At 40.8% G+C, this 23,255-nt stretch overlaps 1 protein-coding gene across 8 annotated transcripts in view; it reads right to left on the reverse strand.

The window, feature by feature from the left end:
• Positions 1 to 23,255, reverse strand: part of arhgap17a (Rho GTPase activating protein 17a) — a 51,755-nt gene that overhangs the window by 20,399 nt on the left and 8,101 nt on the right. For 6 of the 8 annotated variants that reach the window (XM_055890273.1, XM_055890274.1, XM_055890275.1 and 3 more), the window contains exons 2-7: positions 21,808 to 21,847; positions 5,394 to 5,498; positions 3,670 to 3,702; positions 3,224 to 3,300; positions 721 to 832; positions 470 to 546 (exon numbers count right to left, since the gene is read on the reverse strand). In XM_055890273.1, coding sequence (XP_055746248.1) covers positions 470 to 546; positions 721 to 832; positions 3,224 to 3,300; positions 3,670 to 3,702; positions 5,394 to 5,498; positions 21,808 to 21,847 — 444 coding nt within the window. The remainder of the gene's footprint in view (positions 1 to 469; positions 547 to 720; positions 833 to 3,223; positions 3,301 to 3,669; positions 3,703 to 5,393; positions 5,499 to 21,807; positions 21,848 to 23,255) is intronic. The other 2 variants (XM_055890276.1, XM_055890277.1) reach the window with 1 other exon arrangement.

Consider the following 23,255-nt stretch of genomic DNA (forward strand, 5'->3'; position numbering starts at 1 on the left):
ATTGGAGTGGCCATCAAAAAGCCCTGACCTCAATACTATAGAAAATTTGTGGGCAGAACTGAAAAAGCGTGTGCGAGCAAGGAGGCCTACAAACCTGACTCAGTTACACCAGCTCTGTCAGGAGGAATGGGCCAAAATTCACCCAACTTATTGTGGGAAGCTTGTGGAAGGCTACCCGAAACATTTGACCCAAGTTAAACAATGTAAAGACAATGCTACCAAATACTAATTGAGTGTATGTAAACTTCTGACCCACTGGGAATGTGATGAAAGAAATAAAAGCTGTAACAAATCATTCTCTACTATTGGTCTGACATTTCGTATTCTTAAAATAAAGTGGTGATCTTAACTGACCTAAGACAGGGATTCTTTTACTCGTATTAAATGTCAGAAACTGTGAAAAACTGAGTTTAAATGTATTTGGCTAAGGTGTATGTAAACTTCCGACTTCAACTGTAGATAGGCTCACCTCGCTCTGGCAGAATCGTAGTCCAGGACTAGCCTGGCTAGCTGCTTCCTCTGTTTCAGGATGTTGGGAATGTCCACCTGAGAATATGGACAGATCACATGCATATTAAGAATTTATGGTACTTTTCCAAATACATATTGCCTCAATGATTCTTTGATGCTATGTTGGAGTAAGAATGTACTTATATATATTGGATACTCTTGAGACCGGTTTGGATGAAATAAGGCACAAGCTAGATATCTCCTTCTCACCTCTGCTAGCTGGTTGAGTGGGTCTAGGACATCCTTCTCTATCTGGACCTCGTGCTGCAGCAGCTCTGACGCCAGCCTGTTCTCTGCCTCCCCACACACCTCCATCATCTTTCTGTCAGGAGGAGACCCATACACACAGGTCATTCAGACGCCACAGGAAGAGCCACCGGATCAGCAGTTAATTACTTTCTTTCAAATAATATAAATAATGACTGATAACAGCAGAGAGGGCCATCTACATGTCGCATTCGTCACTAGTCTTCTTTGGCACCACCTTTCAAATTCATTATTCTTCATCCACACATACTGTACATCATGCACAAATGTGTCAAATGAGAGATTGACCTCCTAAAAGCAGACAGTAGCTAGGTTTCCATCCAATTGGCGACAGCTTTTCATTCTAAAATCTGCATAAAAACAATATGGGCAATTTCCCATCAGAGATGTGTTTTCATAAAATTGACTTGTGGATAAAAGGCTGTGTGTGATGACATACTGCACATAAAAATACCTTTTGTGGTTAAATTCCCATGTACCAAATAAAAAATACAAGTTAGATGGGTTTCCATCGCATTTTCAACTCTACTAATGGTTTTCTCACCAAAAAAATAGGTGTTATATAGCGAGTGTGCCCACTCTGGTATTGGCACGTGTGCTCTTGCCAACAGCTCACAGATACAGTGCGGGTATAGCCTACTAGATGAGATTATTAGGGACATAAGAGCAAGATAATTTTTATTTGTCAAACGGCAGCCAAGCATCGGTGATCATGTTACCAGAATAAGACACTCAATATTTATTGGAAAGGATAATCAAGCTCATCACCTTGCACTTTCACCACCCTGTGAAGTACATCGTCATTTATTTAATCTGTAGCCTAATAAACTGCACGCTTTCCCAAGTCGTAGTGGGAGGACTAGAGGTCGACCGATTAATTAGGGCTTATAACAATGGGTAATCTGCATTTTTGGACGCCGATTACATTGCAATCCATGTGGAGACTGAGTGGCAGGCTGACCACCTGTTATGCGAGTGCAGCAAGGAGCCAAGGTAAGTTGCTAGCTAGCATTAAACTTATAAAAAAATCAATCTTAACATAATCACTAGTTAAACTAGTAATAGCATCAACCATGTGTAGTTATCTAGCTTGTCCTGCGTTCCATAGAATCAATGCGGTGCCTGTTAATTTATGATCAAATCACAGCCTACTTCGCCAAACGGGTGATGATTTAACAAAAGCGCATTTGCGAAAAAAGCACAATCATTGCACCAATGTACCTAACCATAAACATCAATGCCTTTCTTAAAATCAACACACAATTTTGAAGACTCATGTTAAAAGGAACCACCAGCTTTCATATGTTCTCATGTTCTGAGCAAGGAACTTAAACGTTAGCTTTTTTACATGGCACATGTTGCACATTGTGTTTTTGCATTATTTAAACCAAATTGAACATGTTTCATTATTTATGAGACTAAATTGATTTTATTTATATATTATATTAAGTTAAAATAAAGTGTTCATTGTTCATTCTGTATTGTTGTAATTGTCATTATTACAAATATTGTTATAAATAAATAAATATTTTAATTTAACAAACGGACGATTAATCGGTATCGTCTTTTTTTGGTCCTCCAATAAATCGGTATTGGCGTTGAAAAATCCTAATCGGTCGACCTCTAGGGAGGACCACACAACATGTCATCGCGTGACTCCAAGTTTACTTCGATATGATAGTTCTCATAGAAATATTTATGCATAAAAGCATTTCAACTGACATCTCACATAATTAATTTTACCTACACAAAAAGATCCCACCTTGTCTAGCGTATTTTGTTTTGATGACATTTGGAAAGTTAACGACAAAAATGTTCCGTTTCAATCAGGCCTGTCTAGAAATGTTTTATCCAACATGTACTTTACTCTCATAAAAGGCCAGATGGACACCTTGTTAGTAACAGTAAAATCGATGGGTAGCTTCCAGTCACAGTTTCTAGATCCTCTTGTTTGAGTGCCTGTCCATTTCTGTCACTGTCTTACCATGCGAACAAGGCAACGGTGTAGCTAGTGTTGTTACATGGAGGAACTGTCTGGCACACATCCTCATTATGTGGATACACACAACCACACTAAGCACTTGATGATCCTCCACGAAAACAAAAAAATGACTGAAAATACAGTTGACAATAATAATAATAATAATAATAATAATAATAAGGCCAGTTTGTTAGCTCTGAAAACATAGCCCCACATTCTCCATCCCCCTGAGCAAGGCAGTTAACCCACTGTTCCCTGGGTGCCGTGGATGTCGATTTAAGGCAGCCCCCCACCTCTCTGATTCAGAGGGGTTGGGTTAAATGCGGAAGACACATTTCAGTTGAAGGCATTCAGTTGTACAACTGACTAGGTATCCCCCTTTCCCCTCTCTAAGGTTCAGCTGTTCCATATAACCAGTGTCAGACAGATGGTTGGTTGTCTAACCTGTCAATCACTCTCACTCACCCAATCAGAGACTCCTCTCCCAGCTGACTGCCGCCGTCCACCATGGCTTGAGACAGCGCCGTCAGAGGAAGCTTTTTCTGTGAGGTGTGTGTAGAGAAAGAGGGAAGAGAGAGATGTATATATTAATTAGATACCAACTGAGGCACCAACAATTTCCTCATTCTAATATGTCAACAAAATGTTTATGCTTAGTTCTTTAGGGTTTATCAGTGGAAAGTCAATTTCCACTGTCATGAAGATGGACAATAAAGAATAGTATAAAGAATGAGGATGTTACTGTTATTGCTGTGTTAATAGCTACAGTACTTTGACATACTGTAAAAACTAGATACAGTATGATGCCTTTTCATTCCTTTCTATTCTCAAAGCTGGAATGAAAAGCATGGAAGGAGAGATGAGCAGAGCTGGAAATGTAACTATGAGAAAAGTAAAATGTGTGTTTTTACCTGACCATTTCCTGTGTAAAGGCGTGGTACGGACTGGCATTGACACAATTGTACATGTTGGATCATGAGAAGTAAACAAAAACAAACAAATTGCTGGTATAGAACATTCTTTTCAAGGGGGTGGGATAATCTAGTGGTAATCGGGATAAGTGAAGATTCAGTGGGATTTCCAGTACCAGTCAAAAGTTTGGACACACCTACTCATTAAAGGGCTTTTCTTTATTTGTACATTGTAGAATAATAGTGAAGACATCGAAAATATGAAATAACACATGGAATCATGTAGTAACCCAAAAAGAGTTCAACAAATCAAAATAGATTTTATCTTCTTCAAAGTAGCCACCCTTTGCCTTGATGACATCTTTGCACACTCTTGGCATTCTCTCAACCAGCTTCATGAGATAGTCACCTGGAATGAATTTCAATTAACAGGTGTGCCTTGTTAATAGTTAATTTGTGGAATTTCTTTCCTTCTTAATGTGTTTGAGCCAATCAGTTGTGTTCTGACAAGGTAGGGGTGGTATACAGAAGACAGACCTATTTGGTAAAAGACCAAGTCCATATTATGGAAAGAACAACTCAAATAAGCAAATAGAAATGACAGTCCATCATTACTTAAAGACATGAAGGTCAGTCAATCCAGAAAGTTTCTTCAGGTGCAGTCACAATAACCAATAAGCACTATGATGAAACTGTCTCTCATGAGGACATCCACAGCAAAGGAAAACCCAGAGTTACCTCTGCTGCAGAGGATAAGTTCATTAGAGTCACCAGTCTCAGAAATTGCAGCCCAAATAAATGCTTCAGAGTTCAAGTAAAAGACACATCTCAACATCAAGTATTCAGAGGAGACTGCGTGAATCAGGCCTTCATGGTCGAATTGCTGCAAAGAAACCATTACTAAAGGACACCAATAAGAAGAACAGACTTGCTTGGGCCAAGAAACACGAGCAATGGACATTAGACCAGTGGAAATCTTGAGATATTGGTTCCAAACGCTGTGTCTTTGTGAGACGCAGAGTAGGTGAACGGATGATCTCTGCATGTGTGGTTCCCATCGTGAAGCATGGAGGTGTGATGGTGCTTTTCTGGTGACACTGTGGGTGATTTATTTAGAATTCAAGGCACACTTAACCGGCATGGCTACCACAGCATTTTGCAGCGATATGCCATCCCATCTGGTTTGCGCATAGTGGGACTACCATTTGTTTTTCAACAGGACAATGACCCAACACACCTCCAGGCTGTGTAAGGGCTATTTGACCAAGAATGAGAGTGATGGAGTGCTGCATCAGATGACCTGGCCTCCACAATGACCTGACCTCAACCCAATTGAGATGGTTTGGGATGTGTTGAACCGCAGAGTGGAGGAAAAGCAGCCAACAAGTGCTCAGCATATGTGGGAACTTCTTCAAGACCGTTGGAAAAGCATTCCAGGTGAAGCTGGTTGAGAGAATGCCAAGAGTGTGCAAAGCTGCCATCAAGGCAAAGGGTGGCTACTTTGAAGAATATAAAATATATTTAACAATTTTTTGGGTTACTAAATGATTCATTGTGTATTTCATAGTTTTGATGTCTTCACTATTAAAAAAAAGAAAAATCCTTGAATGAGTAGGTGTGTCGAAACTTTTGACTGGTACTGTAAATCATAAATATATGTTAATATTTGATCTAGTAATTCAGACAATTTGGCCAGGAATAATGTTAATAATATGTGTACTTACATGTCTCTTCTCTGCGTCGGTGCCAATGTGGCCCTGCAGACACGTGACCATCCTCTTGTGTGTATTGTGGGACACCACGCGCACCATCTCCATGCGCCGCTCAATCTGTGCACGAGAAGAGACAAACACACATGACCACTTACATACAGACAGACCTTTACTGTGAAGTAGCATACAACTCAGTGGTAAAGCAACTACAGCCTATAGACATGGGGAACTAGTTTCATACAGGCAGTGTGTTGAATAAGTAAACCCCTGTAAATGCATCGTTTTGTTGTTCATTGTGTAAAAAAGTTATGAATTCCATATGTTCCGCACTGCTGTCACAGGCAAAGTTAACTCAACTCGTTGTTTATTTTAAAAAAGAACGTTGGTGGAGGAACTTTGTAATGCAGACAAAAGTTCCCGGGGTTAGGGACAATGAGTTGAAAGGTTATGCCTGCAGTTTATAACTGCACTGAGCCATCTTTCCCAGCCCTTTCGGTCCTCTGATAACTGTCTGTAGAATGAATGGTGTTGACGTCTTTCCACAGGTCACTATATTCCTCTAATCGCCCTCATTCCTGCCTGTTGACTGCTGTCTCATGGAAGTCCATTCAGATACATGGCCTGTTTTGATTAGTGGCCGGGGCTGGATGTCAAAGGGCAGGCATGATTGATACCGGCCGCTCCCAGCGGGGCAACACAGGAATGTTCTCTATGAAACGGATGACTCATCCGAAGCGTCTCCATGGAGACCGTAGCGGGGCTGTGACTGCTGTTTGGAGAGTGAAAGGGCAGATTAATGCTCTCCCCTTGGAAGTTGTGATTTCAAGGCACTCTGAAGACAGGGCAGAAAAAAAAATCATACTAGGCCATAAAAGACAGCCAGCCTTGTCGATCTCCCAAATGAAGAGCTGATATACAGTGCATTCGGAAAGTATTCAGACCCCTTGACTTTTTCCACATTGTTACAGCCTTGCTCTAAAATGGATAAAAACAAATGTAAAAAATGTTTGTCAATCAACCCACAATACCCCATAATGACAAAGCAAAAACAGGTTAAGAAATATGTGCAAATGTATAAAAGTTAAGAAAACAGAAATACCTTATTTACATAAGTAACCATTCGCTATGAGACTCGAAATTGAGCATCCTGTTTCCACTGATCATCGTTGACATGTTTCTACAACAACTTGATTGGAGTCCACCTGTGGTAAATCCAGTTGATTGGACATGATTTGGAAAGGCACACACCTGTCTATATAAAAAGGTCTCACAGTTGACAGCGCATGTCAGAGCAAAAACCAAGCCATGAAGTCGAAGGAATTGTCCGTAGAGCTCCGAGACAGATCTGCAGAAGGGTACCAAAAATGTTCTGCAGCATTGAAAGTCCAACACAGTCGCCTCCATCATTCTTCAATGGAAGAAGTTTGGAACCACCAATACTCTTCCTAGAGCTGGCCGCCAGCCAAACTGCTCAATCGGGGGAGGGGCCTTGGTCAGGGAAGTGACCAAGAACCCAATGGTCATTCTGACAGAGCTCCTCTGTGGAGATGGGAGAACCTTCCAGAAGGACAAGCATCTCTGCAGCACTCCACTAAATCGGGCCTTTATGGTAAAGTGGCCAGATGGAAGCCACTCCTCAGTAAACGGCTCATGACAGCCCGCTTGGAGTTTGCCAAAAGGCACCTAAAGGACTCTAAGACCATGAGAAACAGGATCCTCTGGTCTGATGAAACCAAGATTAAAACGCTTTGGCCTGAATGCCAAGTGTCACATCTGGAGGAATGGCACCATCCCTACGGTGAAGCATGGTGGTGGCAGCATCATAATGTGGAGATGTTTTTCAGTGGCAGGGACTGGGAGACTAGTCAGGATCAAGGGAAAGATGAACGGAGCAAAGTACAGAGAGATCCTTGATGAAAACCTGATCCAGAGCGCTCAGGACCTCAGACTGAGGCAGAGGTTCACCTTCCAACAGGACAACCCTAAGCACACAGCCAAGACAACGCAGGAGTGTCCCTGAGTGGCCCAGCCAGAACCCGGACTTGAACCCGATCAAACATCCCTGGAAAGACCTGAAAATAGTTGTGCAGAGACGTGCCCCATCCAACCTGACAGAACTTGAGGAACTGCAGAGAAGGGAGAAACTCACCAAATACAGGTGTGCCAAGCTTGTAGCATCATACCCAAGAAGACTCAAGGCTGTAATCACTGCCAAAGGTGCTTCAGCAAAGTACTGAGTAAAGGGTCTGAATAGTTGTATTTTATTTTTTATACATTTGCAAACATTTCTAAAAAGCTGTTTTTGCTCTGTCATGTGGTATTGGGTGTAGATTGTGGATGGAAAAAATGATTTAATTCATTTTAGAATAAGGCTGTAACGTAACAAAATGTGGAAAAAGTCAAGGGGTCTGAATACGTTCCGACTGCACTGTAAATGCTGAAACTATGGTATTTCCAACGCTTCTTTTGAGCATTGTTATGCCATTTATTGTCAGTTAAAACTAGTGTCGGTTGTACCATCTTAGAACATGCGCAGTATGGAACATGGGGTGTGTCTGTTATTAAAAAGGTGGGGGGGGGGAGAGACAGAACAATGCCTTGGGAACAGGGCAGAGACGGAACAGCCAGGGGACAGACAGTGTCAGAACAGATAAACAGAAACCATGGCAATTATGTTCTAAACACAGAACTCTGGAATTCCACTGGCTGGAAGAGGACAGAGGAGATAGGTGTGCAGAGACTCTTTCCACCTCTCTCACACGTCTTTCTTTCTCACACTCAATGAGGCCCCTAGCATTCCCAAAACAGCTGTTATGACAGAAACTGTGTGGAGGGCGTCTCCTGCCTCTTCCACAAGCCCATGGCTTAAGGGGGAGAGTCATGTGTTCAAACTGGGCCCTGCTAGTACCTGGCACAGGAAAGGGAGATTCCTCTTACTAGAGTGGGAGATCCTGGGAATGTGTGTGTGTTTTGATTACATGGAGCTAGGGGTGCCACTGTTTCCCTTTTCCACCTTATTCTTACACGCAGAGAGACAACCCCCCCCCCCCCCCCTCTAAATTAGACACAGACAAAGACTTCCCACACACAGCAAATGTTCCAGTGTTGAATCAACACTGAGGGTTAAAATTAAAACTGTTCCAGTGTCTATAGGGACCCACACATTCCAGGGTTAATTTAACACTGCTTGGTGCTGACGCTGTCACACTTTCTCAGTGTAAGAAATTAACACCCGTAGTGTTAGTATTTTAACACCGCATGGTGTAAAGCCTAATTTGCATATTTCTGTGGGATCCTGCCTTGCATTATCGAGTGAATTGTAGAGTTACCAACCATGACTGTATTTGTTAGTGCCAGACCTAGTTGTTGAATTCATTCCTTTTAAGTCCTGTGGACTTTCACCAAGTGAGTTCCTAGGCAAATGTTAAAGATTTGACTGACAATAAAATTACATACACTGAGTGTACAAAACAATTGGAACACCTTAATATTGCACTGCACCCAGGGTTTCCATTAGGAAAATGTGGCGCTGGATATTTGACAGGCAACATTTTAATTTAACAGACGTTTTAGAAATTTACCGGACCCATATGCGTAACCTGATTAGGGTGTCCACCCACGGTGCTCATGACAGAAATAACAGTTCAAATATGGCAATTCATATTAACAGAACATGGAAGTCCTTCTTACCAAATTCTGATGTGCACTTTGAACATGTAAGAATAACTGTCCAAATGTACTTTTCCTCAGCCAACAAGATGAGTAACAAACAGCAAAATCACAAGCCTATGCCAATCTACTATAGTAGAAAAGTTTAGGCTATTCTATTGGTCAGCGTGTCGAGAAAGAAATAGCCTATTCTAAACCAGACTCTGGGACAGTTGGGGAACGATAGATCCCAAATTCATACAACCAGTAGGCCTAGGTTACATAAGAAAAACGTTTATAAGCAAAGAGTCTGTGCAACAGATCAGAATGTTTAGCTTAAAATGTTGATAACCTATTATTTCTTCACATTATAAGTGCAGCAATGCACACAAGGCAATAAGCCACGCGTGAATGTTTGTTACATAACGCAATTTGCGGGACAACAGAGTTGGTAAAAAGGGCACTGCACATGCAAGTGGTTTCATGTGACAGAGATGAAAATATCCATTAGAAATGTATGAAGAGAGTTGATCTAATATGCTACTTTGAAGCAAGGTAAGACCTGCCTCATAATATCTATTAAAATGTTCAGGTTTCAAACAATTAAATATATAGTACCAGTCAAAAGTTTGGACACACCTACTCATTCAAGGGTTTTTCTTTATTTTTAATATTCATCAACATTGTAGAACACATAAATACGGTTCCGTATTTCACTGAAAGAATAAAAGTTTTTTTCCGAAATGATAGTTTCCGGATTTGACCATATTAATGACCAAAGGCTACTATTTCTGTGTTTATTATATTATAATTAAGTCTATGATTTGATATTTGATAGAGCAGTCTGACTGAGCGGTGGTAGGCAGCAGCAGGCTCGTAAGCATTCATTCAAACTTTACTGTGTTTGCCAGCAGCCCTTAGCAATGCTTGAGGCACAGCGCTGTATAAACTTCAAGCCTCTCAACTCCTGAGATTAGGCATTTTAGTATTGCCAGCCTATTAGAACATCCAATTGTCAAAGGTATATGAAATACAAGCGGTATAGAGAGAAATAGTCGACGTGTCATAATTCCTATAATATCTACAACCTAAAACTTCTTAACTGGGAATATTGAAGAACTGGGAATATTGAGCCACCAGCTTTCATACGTTCTGAGCAAGGAACTTAAACGTTAGCTTTTTTACATGGCACATGTCATTCAGTATTGTTGTAATTGTCATTATATATAAATACAAATTTGGCCAATTGATCGGCATCGGCTCTTTTTGGTCCTCTAATAAATCGGTATCGGCGTTGAAAAATCATAAATCAGTCGACCACTAGTCTGTAGTGAAGCCTCTAGCACTGAGATGCAGTGGCTTAGACCGCTGCGCCACTCTGGGGCCCTGAGATTAAGCATGTGGCATAGGAGTGGGATTCTATGTTTTCACATGCAAAAGTGATTGCTTTTGATACTTTATCTGCCTTCCAAATGAAAACTAGTTAGAATTGTCTAACATATACACTATATATACACAAAAGTATGTGGAGACCCCTTCCAATTAGTGGATTCGGCTAGGTCAGCCACACCTGTTTCTGACAGGTGTATAAAATCGAGCACACTGCCATGCAATCTCCCTAGACAAACATTGGCAGTAGAATGACCTTGCTGAAGAGCTCAGTGACTTTCAACGTGACACCGTCATAGGATGCCACCATTCCAAAAAGTCAGTTCATCAAATTTCTGCCCTGCTAGAGCTGCCCCGGTCAACTGTAAATGCTGTTATTGTGAAGTGGAAACGTCTGGGAGCAACAACGGCTCCGCCGCAAAGTGTTAGGCTGCACAAGCTCACAGAAAGGGACCCCCAAGTTCTGAAGCGCGTAGTGTGTAAAAATCGTCTGATCTGTTGCAACACTCACTATCGAGTTCCAAACTGCCTCTGTAAGCAACGTCAGCACAATAACTGTTTGTCGGGACGCAGAACAAGCCTAAGATCACCATGCGCAATGCCAAGCATCGGCTGGAGTGGTGTATAGCTTACCACCATTGGATTCTGGAGCAGTGGAAATGCGTTCTCTGGAGTGATGAATCATGCTTCACCATCTGGCAGTCCGACGGATGAATGTGTGTTTGGCGGATGCCACGAGAATGCTACCTGCCTCAATGTATAGTGCCATTTGTAAAGTTTGGTGGAGGAGGAATAATGGTCTGGGGCTGTTTTTCATGGTTCAGGCTAGGCCCCTTAGTTCCAGTGAAGGGAAATCTTAACGCTACATTATACAATGACATTCTAGACAATTCTGTGCTTCCAACTTTGTGGCAACAGTTTGGGGAAAGCCCTTTCCTGTGTCAGCATGACAATACCCCCGTGCACAAAGCGAGAACTTGACTGGCCTCACAGAACCCTGACCTCAACCCCATCGAACACCTTTGTGATGAATTGAAACGCTGACTGCGAGCCAGGCCTAATCGCCAACATCAGTGCCCGACCTCACTAATGCTCGTGGCTGAATGGAAGCAAGTCCCAACATCTAGTGGAAAGCCTTCCCAGGAGAGTAGACGCTGTTATAGCAGCAAGGGGGGACTAACCTCAAATTAATGCCCCTGAATTTGGAATGAGATGTTCGAAGAGCAGGTGTCCACATACCTTTAGTCATGAAGTGTATATTTTATGGAAAATATATGTTTTATGTTTCTGGACAATGCACAATGCTGCCTTGTTGACAACATGACTGAGCAGTGCAGATCACTGTTCTATTTAAGAAGGGCACTCCTCCCTCACCGCGTTTGCCCGTTCACGTCACGGGCCATAGACCGGTACACCGCGGCTCAGGTTAATAGAACTCCCTCAGCGACTCGGATAATCCTACAGTAGTATCAGTGTTGTCCATGGCAACTGTAACAGTCAGCTCCCCTTCTGTGTGCTGTGCTTAAGCGCCATGCTGAGGGTATTGATCAACTATTTAAGCTCAGCCAGTGTTTTCTCCTCTCCCTTTAAATTAATCTAATCTGTCTGACCTTCACTATGGTGACTATTAATAGCCCTGGGCCCGTGGGTAAAGGAAGGCAGACACTAAGGCCTGGTCTGGCCCTGGGAAAGTGGACCCTTACCCAAGTCTCTTAACAAATCAAATGTTATGTGTCACATTCTTCATAAACAGGTGTACACTAACAGTGAAATGCTTACTTTCGGGTCTGTTTCCAACAACTCAGAATTAAAGAATAATAAATCTTTGATAAATATAAATAGTGACATGAGCAATAAATACACAGTGAATAACAAAACCTAGTAAAAATAACATGGCTATATACCGGTGAGTACGAAGTAATTGAGGTAGCTGTTAGAGGTCGACCGATTTAAAATCGGTATGGCTGATTTAATTCGGGCCGATTTCAAGTTTTGATAACAATCGGGTAATCAGCCTTTTTGGACGCCGATTACATTGCAATCCACGAGGAAACTGCGTGGCAGGCTGACCACCTGTTACGTGAGTGAGCCTGCCACGCGAGTGCAGGGTTTAAAGGAACTTGTGGATGCAAGGAGCCAAGGTAAGTTGCTAGCTAGCATTAAACTTATAAAAAAAACAATCAATCTTCATATAATCACTAGTTAACCTAGTAACATCAACCATGTGTAGTTAACTAGCTTGTCCTGCGTTGCATATAATCAATGCGGTGCCTGTTAATTTATCATCGAATTACAGCCTACTTCAACTTCAAACGGGTGATGATTTAACAAAAGCTCATTGCCGAAAAAAGCTAAATCTTTGCACAAATGTACCTAACCATAAACATCAATGCCTTAAAATCAGTACAGAGAACTATATATTTTTAAATCTGCATATTTAGTTAAAATAAATTCATGTTAGCAGGCAATATTAACTAGGGAAATTGTGTCACTTCTCTTGCTTCAGTGCAAGCAGAGTCAGGGTATATGTAACAGTTTGGGCCGCCTGGCTCGTTGCGAACTAATTTGCCAGAATTTTACATAATTATGACATAACATTGAAGGTTGTGCAATGTAACAGCAATATTTAGAATTAGGGATGCCATCCGTTAGATAAAATACAGAATGGTTCCGTATTTCACTGAAAGAATTCATTCATTCAAACTTTACTGTGTTTGCCAGCAGCTCTTAGCAATACTTGAGGCGCAGCACTGTTTTTGACTTCATGCCTATCAACTCCTGAGATTAGGCTGGCAATACTAAAGTGCCTATAAGAACATCCAATTGTCAAAGGTATATGAAATACAAGTGGTAGAGAGAGAAATAGTCGACGCGTCATAATTCCTATAATAACTACAACCTAAAACTTCTTAACTGGGAATATTGAACCACCAGCTGTCATATGTTCTGAGCAAGGAACTTAAAACTTATTGCGGATCAGTGGGACGCTACCGTCCCAACCTGTCCAACATCCGGTGAAATTGCAGAGCGCCAAATTCAAATTAAATTACTATAAATATTAAACTTTCATGAAATCCCAAGTGCAATACATCAAAATAAAGCTCAACTTGTTGTTAATCCAGCCGCCGTGTAAGATTTCAAAAAGGCTTTACAGCGAAAGAAAACCATGTGATTATCTGAGTACAGCGCCCAGCACACAAATGCATAACAAATCATTTTCAACCAGGGAGTTGTGACAAGAAAAGTCAGAAATAGCGATATAATATATGCCTTACCTTTGAAGATCTTCTGTTGGCACTCCAAACGGTACCAGTTACATTACAAATGGTCCTTTTGTTCGATAAACCCCTTTATATCCATAAAAACTCAGTTTAGCTGGCGCGCTTCAGTCAATAATCCACTCGTTTTCCCTCCTTCAAAATGCGTCCAAAATGAATCCCAAATGTTACCAATAAACTTAATCAACGTAATAAACGTAAATAATCAAACCTATGGTACCCTAATACGCAAATAAACTATAAAATGTAAGATGGAAAATTGTTAGTCTTTACCGGAGAAAAATACCAAAGAACACGCTCTCATTCACGCGCTTGGAAACACTACAGCCAAAACGGGAGCCACCTAGAAAAACTACAATTTCTAGCTCATTTCCCCAAAAACCAACTCTTTCTAAAGACTGTTGACATCTAGTGGAAGCCCTAGGAACTGCAATCGGGCACGATTTCGCCCTTTTATAAAAGTGCCAGCCATTGAAATCAGTGGTAGGATGAATTTGGTTTGGGGGTGGGGGGAGATTTGTCCTCAGGCCATTTCAGTTCTGTTATACTCACAGACATTATTTTAACAGTTATAGAAACTTTAGCGTGTTTTCTATCCAAATCCACCAATTATACTCTATTCATCCAGACGTCAAAATATCGCCCCCTATCCCAAAGAAGTTTTAAACATCAGCTTTTTTTACATGGCACATATTGCACTTTTACTTTCTTCTCCAACACAGTATTTGCATTATTTAAAACAAATTGAACATGTTTCATTATTTATTTGAGACTAAATAGATTTTATGTATTATATTGAGTTAAAATATAAAAGTGTTCATTGTTCATTCAGTATTGTTGTAATTGTCATTATTAAAAACTAATATATATAAAAAATAAAAATGTAAAAAATAAAATGTAAAATACATTTTTTAAATATATATATATATATATAATATATATATATATATATATATTTTTTTAAATATATATATTATATATATATATATATATATATATATTATATATATATTTAAAAAAAAATATAGATATATATATTATATATATATATATATATATATATTTAAAAAAAATATATATATATATATATATATATATTATATATATATATATATATTTTTTTTTTAAATATATATATATATATAATATATATATATATATATATATATATAATATATATATTTTTTTTTAAAATATATATATATATATAATATATATATATATATATAATATATATATTTAAAAAAAAAAAAATTATATATATATATATTTAAAAAATATATATATATATATAAATAAAAAATAAAAATATCGGTATCGGCTTTTTTTGGACATCCAATAATCGGTATCGGCGTTGAAAAATCATAATCGGTCAACCTCTAGTATGTACATTATTTCAGTCCACTGAATCAAAGCAGTCTTATCAGTCTACTCTGGCCTACTTGGAGTAGGCTAAGGGAAAGGGGGATACCTAGTCAGTTGTACAACTGAATGGATTCAACTGAAATGTGTCTTCTGCATTTAACCCAACCCCTCAGAATCAGAGAGGTGCGGGGGGCTGCCATAATTGACATCCACGTCTTCGGCGCCTGGGGAAGAGTGGGTTAACTGTCTTGCTCAGGGGCAGAACGACAGATTTTTACCCTGGCAGCTCAGAATTCGATCCAGCAACCTTTCAGTTACTGGCCCAACAACACAGTGAGCACGTGCATAATTGTGCTTTCAATATCTGGGAAAATATCCACATCGGGCAGCAGGTGAGCTAGTGTCGGAGAATGTGGTGATGCGGCTTGTAGAACCTTGTGTTGGCAAGGGGAGACATTTCTTCACTTCACTGTCATTGGCAAACAAGTTTCTTGCAAAGAAAACAAGTCTGGATGGCACCATGAACAAAATGAGAGTGGAGCTCCCTCCCTCTGCGAAAAACAAGGCACCTGCACAGCCGTTGTATGCCTTCTAAACATTCCATCTCTGAGATCTATGGACAGTTCCTTGGACTTCATGGTATAATTTCTACTCTGACATGCACTGTCAACAGTGGACCTTACATAGACAGGTGTGGGTCCTTCTAAATCATGTCCAAACAATTGAATTGGCCACAAGTGGACTCCAATCAAGTTGTACTGACGTCTCAAGGATGATTAAAGGAAATTGGTTGCACCTGAGCTCAATTTGGAGTGTCATAGCAAAGGGGTGTGAATACTTCTGTAAATTAGATTTCTGCATGTCATTTTCAATACATTTGCAAAAAATATGTTTTCACTGTGTGTAAATAGGTGACAAAATAAACATCTATTGAATTCAGGCTGTAACAACAAAATGTGTAATAGGTCAAGGGGTATGATTACTTTCTGAAGGTACAACAAGCAGACTAGGTAAATAGATAAACTATTCTACTATGGGTTGTCTGACTTTTCTATTCATTACTCATTTTGTTTGCAAATGTGGACTGTCCTAGCATCTTTAAAGTGCGCCTATTTTTACATGTTCCATATTTTTATGCTGTGGCGTAGCGCCACAGCTAAATGACTGCAGCGGAATCACTGACTAAACAAACCTGAAGGATGTGAAAGAGACAGACAGAAGTTGTTGTACTAACTGTGATCAGCTCAGAGCCTAGTTAGGTCTATGACACATCCACTGAGCTGGGAATCTCCACTGTAATGTGACTGAGGAGTGTGTGTGCCAGGACTGATGAGAACACGTCCAGACAAGCACAGCGCACAACACGCTTAGCCAAAGAAGGGTGTGAGAGCTTGTCTGTGTCCAAACAAAAAACAGCAGTAGCCTAAACCAGGGGTTCCCAAACTTTATAACTCCGGCTCCACTCCCAGCATTGGGGAACACCCCCCCCCTCCTGCATCGGGGAACACCCCCCCTGTCTATTTCTATGGGCACAAGCACAGTTCATGACCAACTGTTCACACCCCTCGTTGGGAGAGAGAACATTTTGAAGGTTTAAAGCTTTTTCCTGCAGTTCCATATATTATACATTTTGTCATGGGATGCAGAGAGAAGTTTAGTTTTAAAGCGCATATCCTGCAATTCTACACAGCTCTACTAGACGTCTCATCTGTTTGTGCTGTTGACCACTCTTTAGCCTTCTCATGTCATCTCATGCATGCCATACATTTACAGCGGGCAAAACCAGAGCAAACATGGATGCCAAACCCACTAACCCAGAGCATTACACATATGGAATGACAAACACGGCAGAGAGGAGTTGGCTGAAGCAGAAAACCGATGAGTGGTGATCAAGCACCAGACACTCCAGTGCTTCTAGGGACACGAGAAAGATCCTACAGTGTGTTCTCAGACTGACAAGGTAGCGTGAGAGATGTGACATGTGGAATACAGAGGAGTCTGAGTCACAGTGGGCCATGGAAGGTTGTTAAAGGAAGGTCGCACACAAAACGCCTTGGAGGGAAAACAGAGTCAGCTGTCAGATACTATAAAGTGTCCCCACCTCAGTAGCAGCTATTCATAACTGCTGTTGGACAGACACTTACTCCTTCCATGACAACGCCTCATACTGCTTCTAAACAGAACACTGTCATGATAGTTGTCACTCAAATGCTGTGTGTTTGGGTCCCATGACTGTTTCATTCCAGAATACTTCTCTCCAGTCAAACGCATGCTATTTATCTAACGTGACTGAACGAGAAGTAGGCTTGAAGCAACAGCAGGAGGCTGTCTCTTTTCAATAGTGTTGTTTCTGTACACGCACGCCCTCTCTGACTTTAAATGGGGTGGAGAAAACCAAAAGAACAATAACATTCCGGAATGACAGAAATAAAGTGTTGTGCGTATGGAATGTCTTCACTGAGCAACAGGAATTCTGAGGGACTCCACCTGCTGTCTCTAGACTCAATGGGAATTTCCATGGGAACCAGACTACGAACAGCACCGGAGGAGACCCAGAGCATCAAACTAAATTTAACTGAATAGAATACACACACATTGTCATTACTTTGGCACGACTAGTACCAAAGATTGTCAGATTTCCTGGCAGAGTGTTACATTTTGTTTGTTACCAACATGAGGAAGAATGACATCTGTAATAGAGGTCGACCGATTATGATTTTTCAACGCCGATACCGATACCGATTATTGGAGGGCCAAAAAAAAGCCAATAACAATTAATCGGACGATCTTTTAAAATGTATTTGTAATAATGACAATTACAACAATACTGAATGAAGGAACACTTATTTTAACTTAATATAATACATCAATAAAATCAATTTAGCCTCAAATAAATAATGAGACATGTTCAATTTGGTTTAAATAATGCAAAAACAAAGTGTTGGAGAAAAAAGTAAAAGTGCAATATGTGCCATGTAAGAAAGCTAACGTTTAAGTTCCTTGCTCAGAACATATGAAAGCTGGTGGTTCCTTTTAACATGAGTCTTCAATATTCCCAGGTAAGAAGTTTTAGGTTGTAGTTATTCTAGGAATTATAGGACTATTTCTCTCTATACGATTTGTATGTCATATACCTTTGACTATTGGATGTTCTTATAGGCACTTTAGTATTGCCAGTGTAACAGTATAGCTTCAATCCCTCTCCTCGCCGCTACCTGGGCTCGAACCAGGAACACATCGACAACAGCCACCCTCGAAGCAGCGTTACCCATGCAGAGCAAGGGGAACAACTACTCCAAGTCTCAGAGCGAGTGACGTTTGAAATGCTATTAGCACGCACCCCGCTAACTAGCTAGCCATTTTACATTGGTTACACCAGCCTAATCTCGGGAGTTGATAGGCTTGAAGTCAAAAACAGCGCAATGCTTGAAGCTTTGTGAAGAGCTGCTGGCAAAACGCATGAAAGTGCTGTTTGAATGAATGCTTACGAGCCTGCTGGTGCCTACCATCGCTCAGTCAGACTGCTCTATCAAATCATAGATTTAATTACAACATAATAACACACAGAAATACGAGCCTTAGGTCATTGCACACATTGTATATAGATTCTCTTTTTTCTACCATGTTATTGACTTGTTTATTGTTTACTCCATGTGTAACTCTGTGTTGTTGTCTGTTCACACTGCTATGCTTTATCTTGGCCAGGTCGCAGTTGCAAATGAGAACTTGTTCTCAACTAGCCTACCTGGTTAAATAAAGGTAAAAAAAAAGATTAAAAAAAAAAAAAAAAAAAAAGCAGATGTTCTGAAAGAGCTGGAAAACCTGGACCCATACAAATCAGCTGGGCTTGACAATCTGGACCCCCTATTTCTGAAACTGTCCGCCGCCATTGTCGCACCCCCTATTACCAGCCTGTTCAACCTCTCCTTCGTATCATCTGAGATCCCCAAGGATTGGAAAGCCGCCGCTGTCATCCCCCTCTTCAAAGGGGGAGACACCCTGGACGCAAACTGTTACAGACCTATATCCATCCTGCCCTGCCTAGCTAAGGTCTCCGAAAGCCAAGTCAACAAACAGATCACTGACCATCTCGAATCCCACCGTACCTTCTCCGCTGTGCAATCCGGTTTCCGAGCCGGTCACGGGTGCACCTCAGCCACGCTCAAGGTACTAAACGATATCATAACCGCCATCGATAAAAGACATTACTGTGCAGCCGTCTTCATCGACCTGGCCAAGGCTTTCGACTCTGTCAATCACCATATTCTTATCGGCAGACTCAATAGCCTCGGTTTTTCTAATGACTGCCTTGCCTGGTTCACCAACTACTTTGCAGACAGAGTTCAGTGTGTCAAATCGGAGGGCATGTTGTCCGGTCCTCTGGCAGTCTCTATGGGGGTACCACAGGGTTCAATTCTCGGGCCGACTCTTTTCTCTGTATACATCAATGATGTTGCTCTTGCTGCGGGCGATTCCCTGATCCACCTCTACGCAGACGACACCATTCTGTATACTTCCGGCCCTTCCCTGGACACTGTGCTATCTAACCTCCAAACGAGCTTCAATGCCATACAACACTCCTGCCGTGGCCTCCAACTGCTCTTAAACGCTAGTAAAACCAAATGCATGCTTTTCAACCGTTCGCTGCCTGCACCCGCACGCCCGACTAGCATCACCACCCTGGACGGTTCCGACCTAGAATATGTGGACATCTATAAGTACCTAGGTGTCTGGCTAGACTGCAAACTCTCCTTCCAGACTCATATCAAACATTTCCAATCCAAAATCAAATCTAGAGTCGGCTTTCTATTCCGGAACAAAGCCTCCTTCACTCACGCCGCCAAACTTACCCTAGTAAAACTGACTATCCTACCGATCCTCGACTTCGGCGATGTCATCTACAAAATAGCTTCCAACACTCTACTCAGCAAACTGGATGCAGTTTATCACAGTGCCATCCGTTTTGTTACTAAAGCACCTTATACGACCCACCACTGCGACCTGTATGCCCTAGTCGGCTGGCCCTCGCTACATGTTCGTCGTCACATGTTCGTCGTCAGACCCACTGGCTCCAGGTCATCTACAAGGCTATGCTAGGTAAAGTGCCGCCTTATCTCAGTTCACTGGTCACGATGGCTACACCCACCCGTAGCACGCGCTCCAGCAGGTGTATCTCACTGATCATCCATAAAGCCAAAACCTCATTTGGACGCCTTTCCTTCCAGTTCTCTGCTGCCTGCGACTGGAACGAATTGCAAAAATCTCTGAAGTTGGAGACTTATCTCCCTCAACAACTTTAAAAATCTGCTATCCGAGCAGCTAACCGATCGCTGCAGCTGTACATAGTCCATCTGTAAACTACCCACCCAATTTACCTACCTCACCCCCATACTGCTTTTATTTATTTACTTTTCTGCTCTTTTGCACACCAGTATCTCTTCTTGCACATGATCATCTGATGATTTATCACTCCAGTGTTAATCTGCTAAATTGTAATTATTCGATTTATTGCCTACCTCATGCCTTTTGCACACATTGTATATAGATTCTCTTTTTTCTACCATGTTATTGACTTGTTTATTGTTTACTCCATGTGTAACAATAGGTCATCAACTGTGTTGTTGTCTGTTCACACTGCTATGCTTTATCTTGGCCAGGTCGCAGTTGCAAATGAGAACTTGTTCTCAACTAGCCTACCTGGTTAAATAAAGGTGAAATAAAATTTAAAAAAATAAATACAATTAATATGTTTGAATCTGGAAACTATCATGTCAAACAAGACGTTTATTCTTTCAGTGAAATACAACCGTTCCGTATTTTATCTAACGGGTGGCATCCATAAGTCTAAATATTCCTGTTACATTGCACAACCTTCAATGTTATGTCATAATTACGTAAAATTCTGGCAAATTAGTTCGCAACAAGCCATGCGGCCCAAACTGTTGCATATACCCTGACTCTGCGTGCAATGAACGCAAGAGAAGTGACAATTTCACCTGGTTAATATTGCCTGCTAACCTGGATTTCCTTTAGCTAAATATGCAGGTTTAAAAATATATACTTCTGTGTATTGATTTTAAGAAAGGCATTGATGTTTATGGTTAGGTGCACGTTGGAGCAACGACAGTCCTTTTTCGCGAATGCGCACCGCATCGATTATATGCAACGCAGGACACGCTAGATAAACTAGTAATATCATCAATCATGTGTAGTTAACCAGTGATTATGATTGATTGATCGCTTTTTATAAGATAAGTTTAATGCTAGCTAGCAACTTACCATGGCTTCTTACTGCATTCGCGTAACAGGCAGGCTCCTCGTGAGGCAGGTGGTTAGAGCGTTGGACTAGTTAACCGTAAGGTTGCAAGACTGAATCCCTGAGCTGACATGGTAAAAATCTGTCGTTCTGCCCCTGAACAAGGCAGTTAACCCACAGTTCCTAGGCCGTCATTGAAAATAAGAATGTGTTCTTAACTGACTTGCCTAGTTAAATAAAAGGTGTAAAAAAATATATATATATGCAAAATCGGCGTCTAAAATGACCGATTTCCGATTGTTATGAAAACTTGAAATCGGCCCTAATTAATCAGCCATTCCGATTAATCGGTCGACCTCTAATCTGTAACTAAGAGCCTCTTGTATTCACATATGCTGAGTCCACAGTTCCATTGACTTACTGTACAGCACGTAATGGGAGAGTTGGTAGAGTAAATGCAAAAATGTAGCCTAGGTAATAATTTATTTACCTGTAGAAGGTCATCGCTGAGGACTTCTGTTTTCTCTGCTCTGTGGATGAGAAAATACAACAGGAGATAGATTAGGTTTGACAGCTACTGATTAGAGACACTTTGTATGTGCAAACACTGTCAATACAATGAGACCTTTCCAGACAGACTAGATTCCACACAGTGCAGAAGAACAGGGTCAGGTATTATGGGCAGGCATCTCTTCATGTGAACCAGTGCACTAGCCTGTGTACCAACCACACTGTTTGAAATGTATTATACAACACAACTACGGTACATTGTTGCCTTGGTTGAAGCAGACTGGCACCCAGTATAGAAAACCACATGAAAGCCTGAGCACAATTGGTTTACATGGTGGGGGTTAAAGCCCGACCGATAAATAGGTTGACTGATATTGTCAGCTGATATTAGCCTTTCACAGAAATATTTGTATCTGTCTTTATTCCACAGATAAAGAACAGATATTATATACAGTACCAGTCAAAAGTTTGGACACACCCACTCATTCAAGGGTTTTTCTTAATTTTTACTAATTTCTACATTGTAGAATAATCAGGAAGACATCAAAACTATGAAATAACACATGGAATCATGTTGTAACCCTTGCTCAGAACATGAGAACATACGAAAGCTGGTGGTTCCTTTTAACATGAGTCTTCAATATTCCCAGGTAAGTAGTTTTAGGTTGTAGTTATTATAGGACTATTTCTCTCTATACCATTTGTATTTCATATACCTTTGACTATTGGATGTTCTAATAGGCACTATAGTATTGCCAGCCTAATCTCGGGAGTTGAGAAGCTTGAAGTCATAAACAGCGCTGTGCCTCAAGCATTGCTAAGCATTGCTGGCAAACGCAGTAAAGTTTGAATGAATGCTTACGAGCCTGCTGCTGCCTACCACCGCTCAGTCAAACTGCTCTATCAAATAATAGATTTAATTATACTATAATAACACACAGAAATATGAGCCTTTCGTCATTAATATAGTCAAATCCGGAAAATATCATTTCGAAAACAAAATGTTTATTCTTTCAGTGAAATACGGAACCGTTCCATATTTTATCTGACGGGTGGCAAACCTTAGTCTAAATATTGCTGTTACATTGCACAACCTTCAATGTTATGTCATAATTATGTAAAATTCTGGCAAATTAGTTCGCAACAAGCCATGCGGCCCAAACTGTTGCATATACCCTGGCTCTGCGTGCAATGAACGCAAGAGAAGTGACACAATTTCCCTAGTTAATATTGCCTGCTACCATGAATTTATTTTAACTAAATATGCAGGTTTAAAAAAATCTACTTCTGTGTGTTGATTTTAAGAAAGGCATTGATGTTTATGGTTAGGTACATTCGTGCAACGATTGTGCTTTTGTTAAATCATCACCAGTTTGGCGAAGTAGGCTGTGATTCGATGATAAATTAACAGGCACCGCATTGATTATA

Source organism: Salvelinus fontinalis, chromosome 30 (assembly GCF_029448725.1).
Source record: "Salvelinus fontinalis isolate EN_2023a chromosome 30, ASM2944872v1, whole genome shotgun sequence".
NCBI classification, from domain to species: Eukaryota; Metazoa; Chordata; class Actinopteri; order Salmoniformes; family Salmonidae; genus Salvelinus; species Salvelinus fontinalis.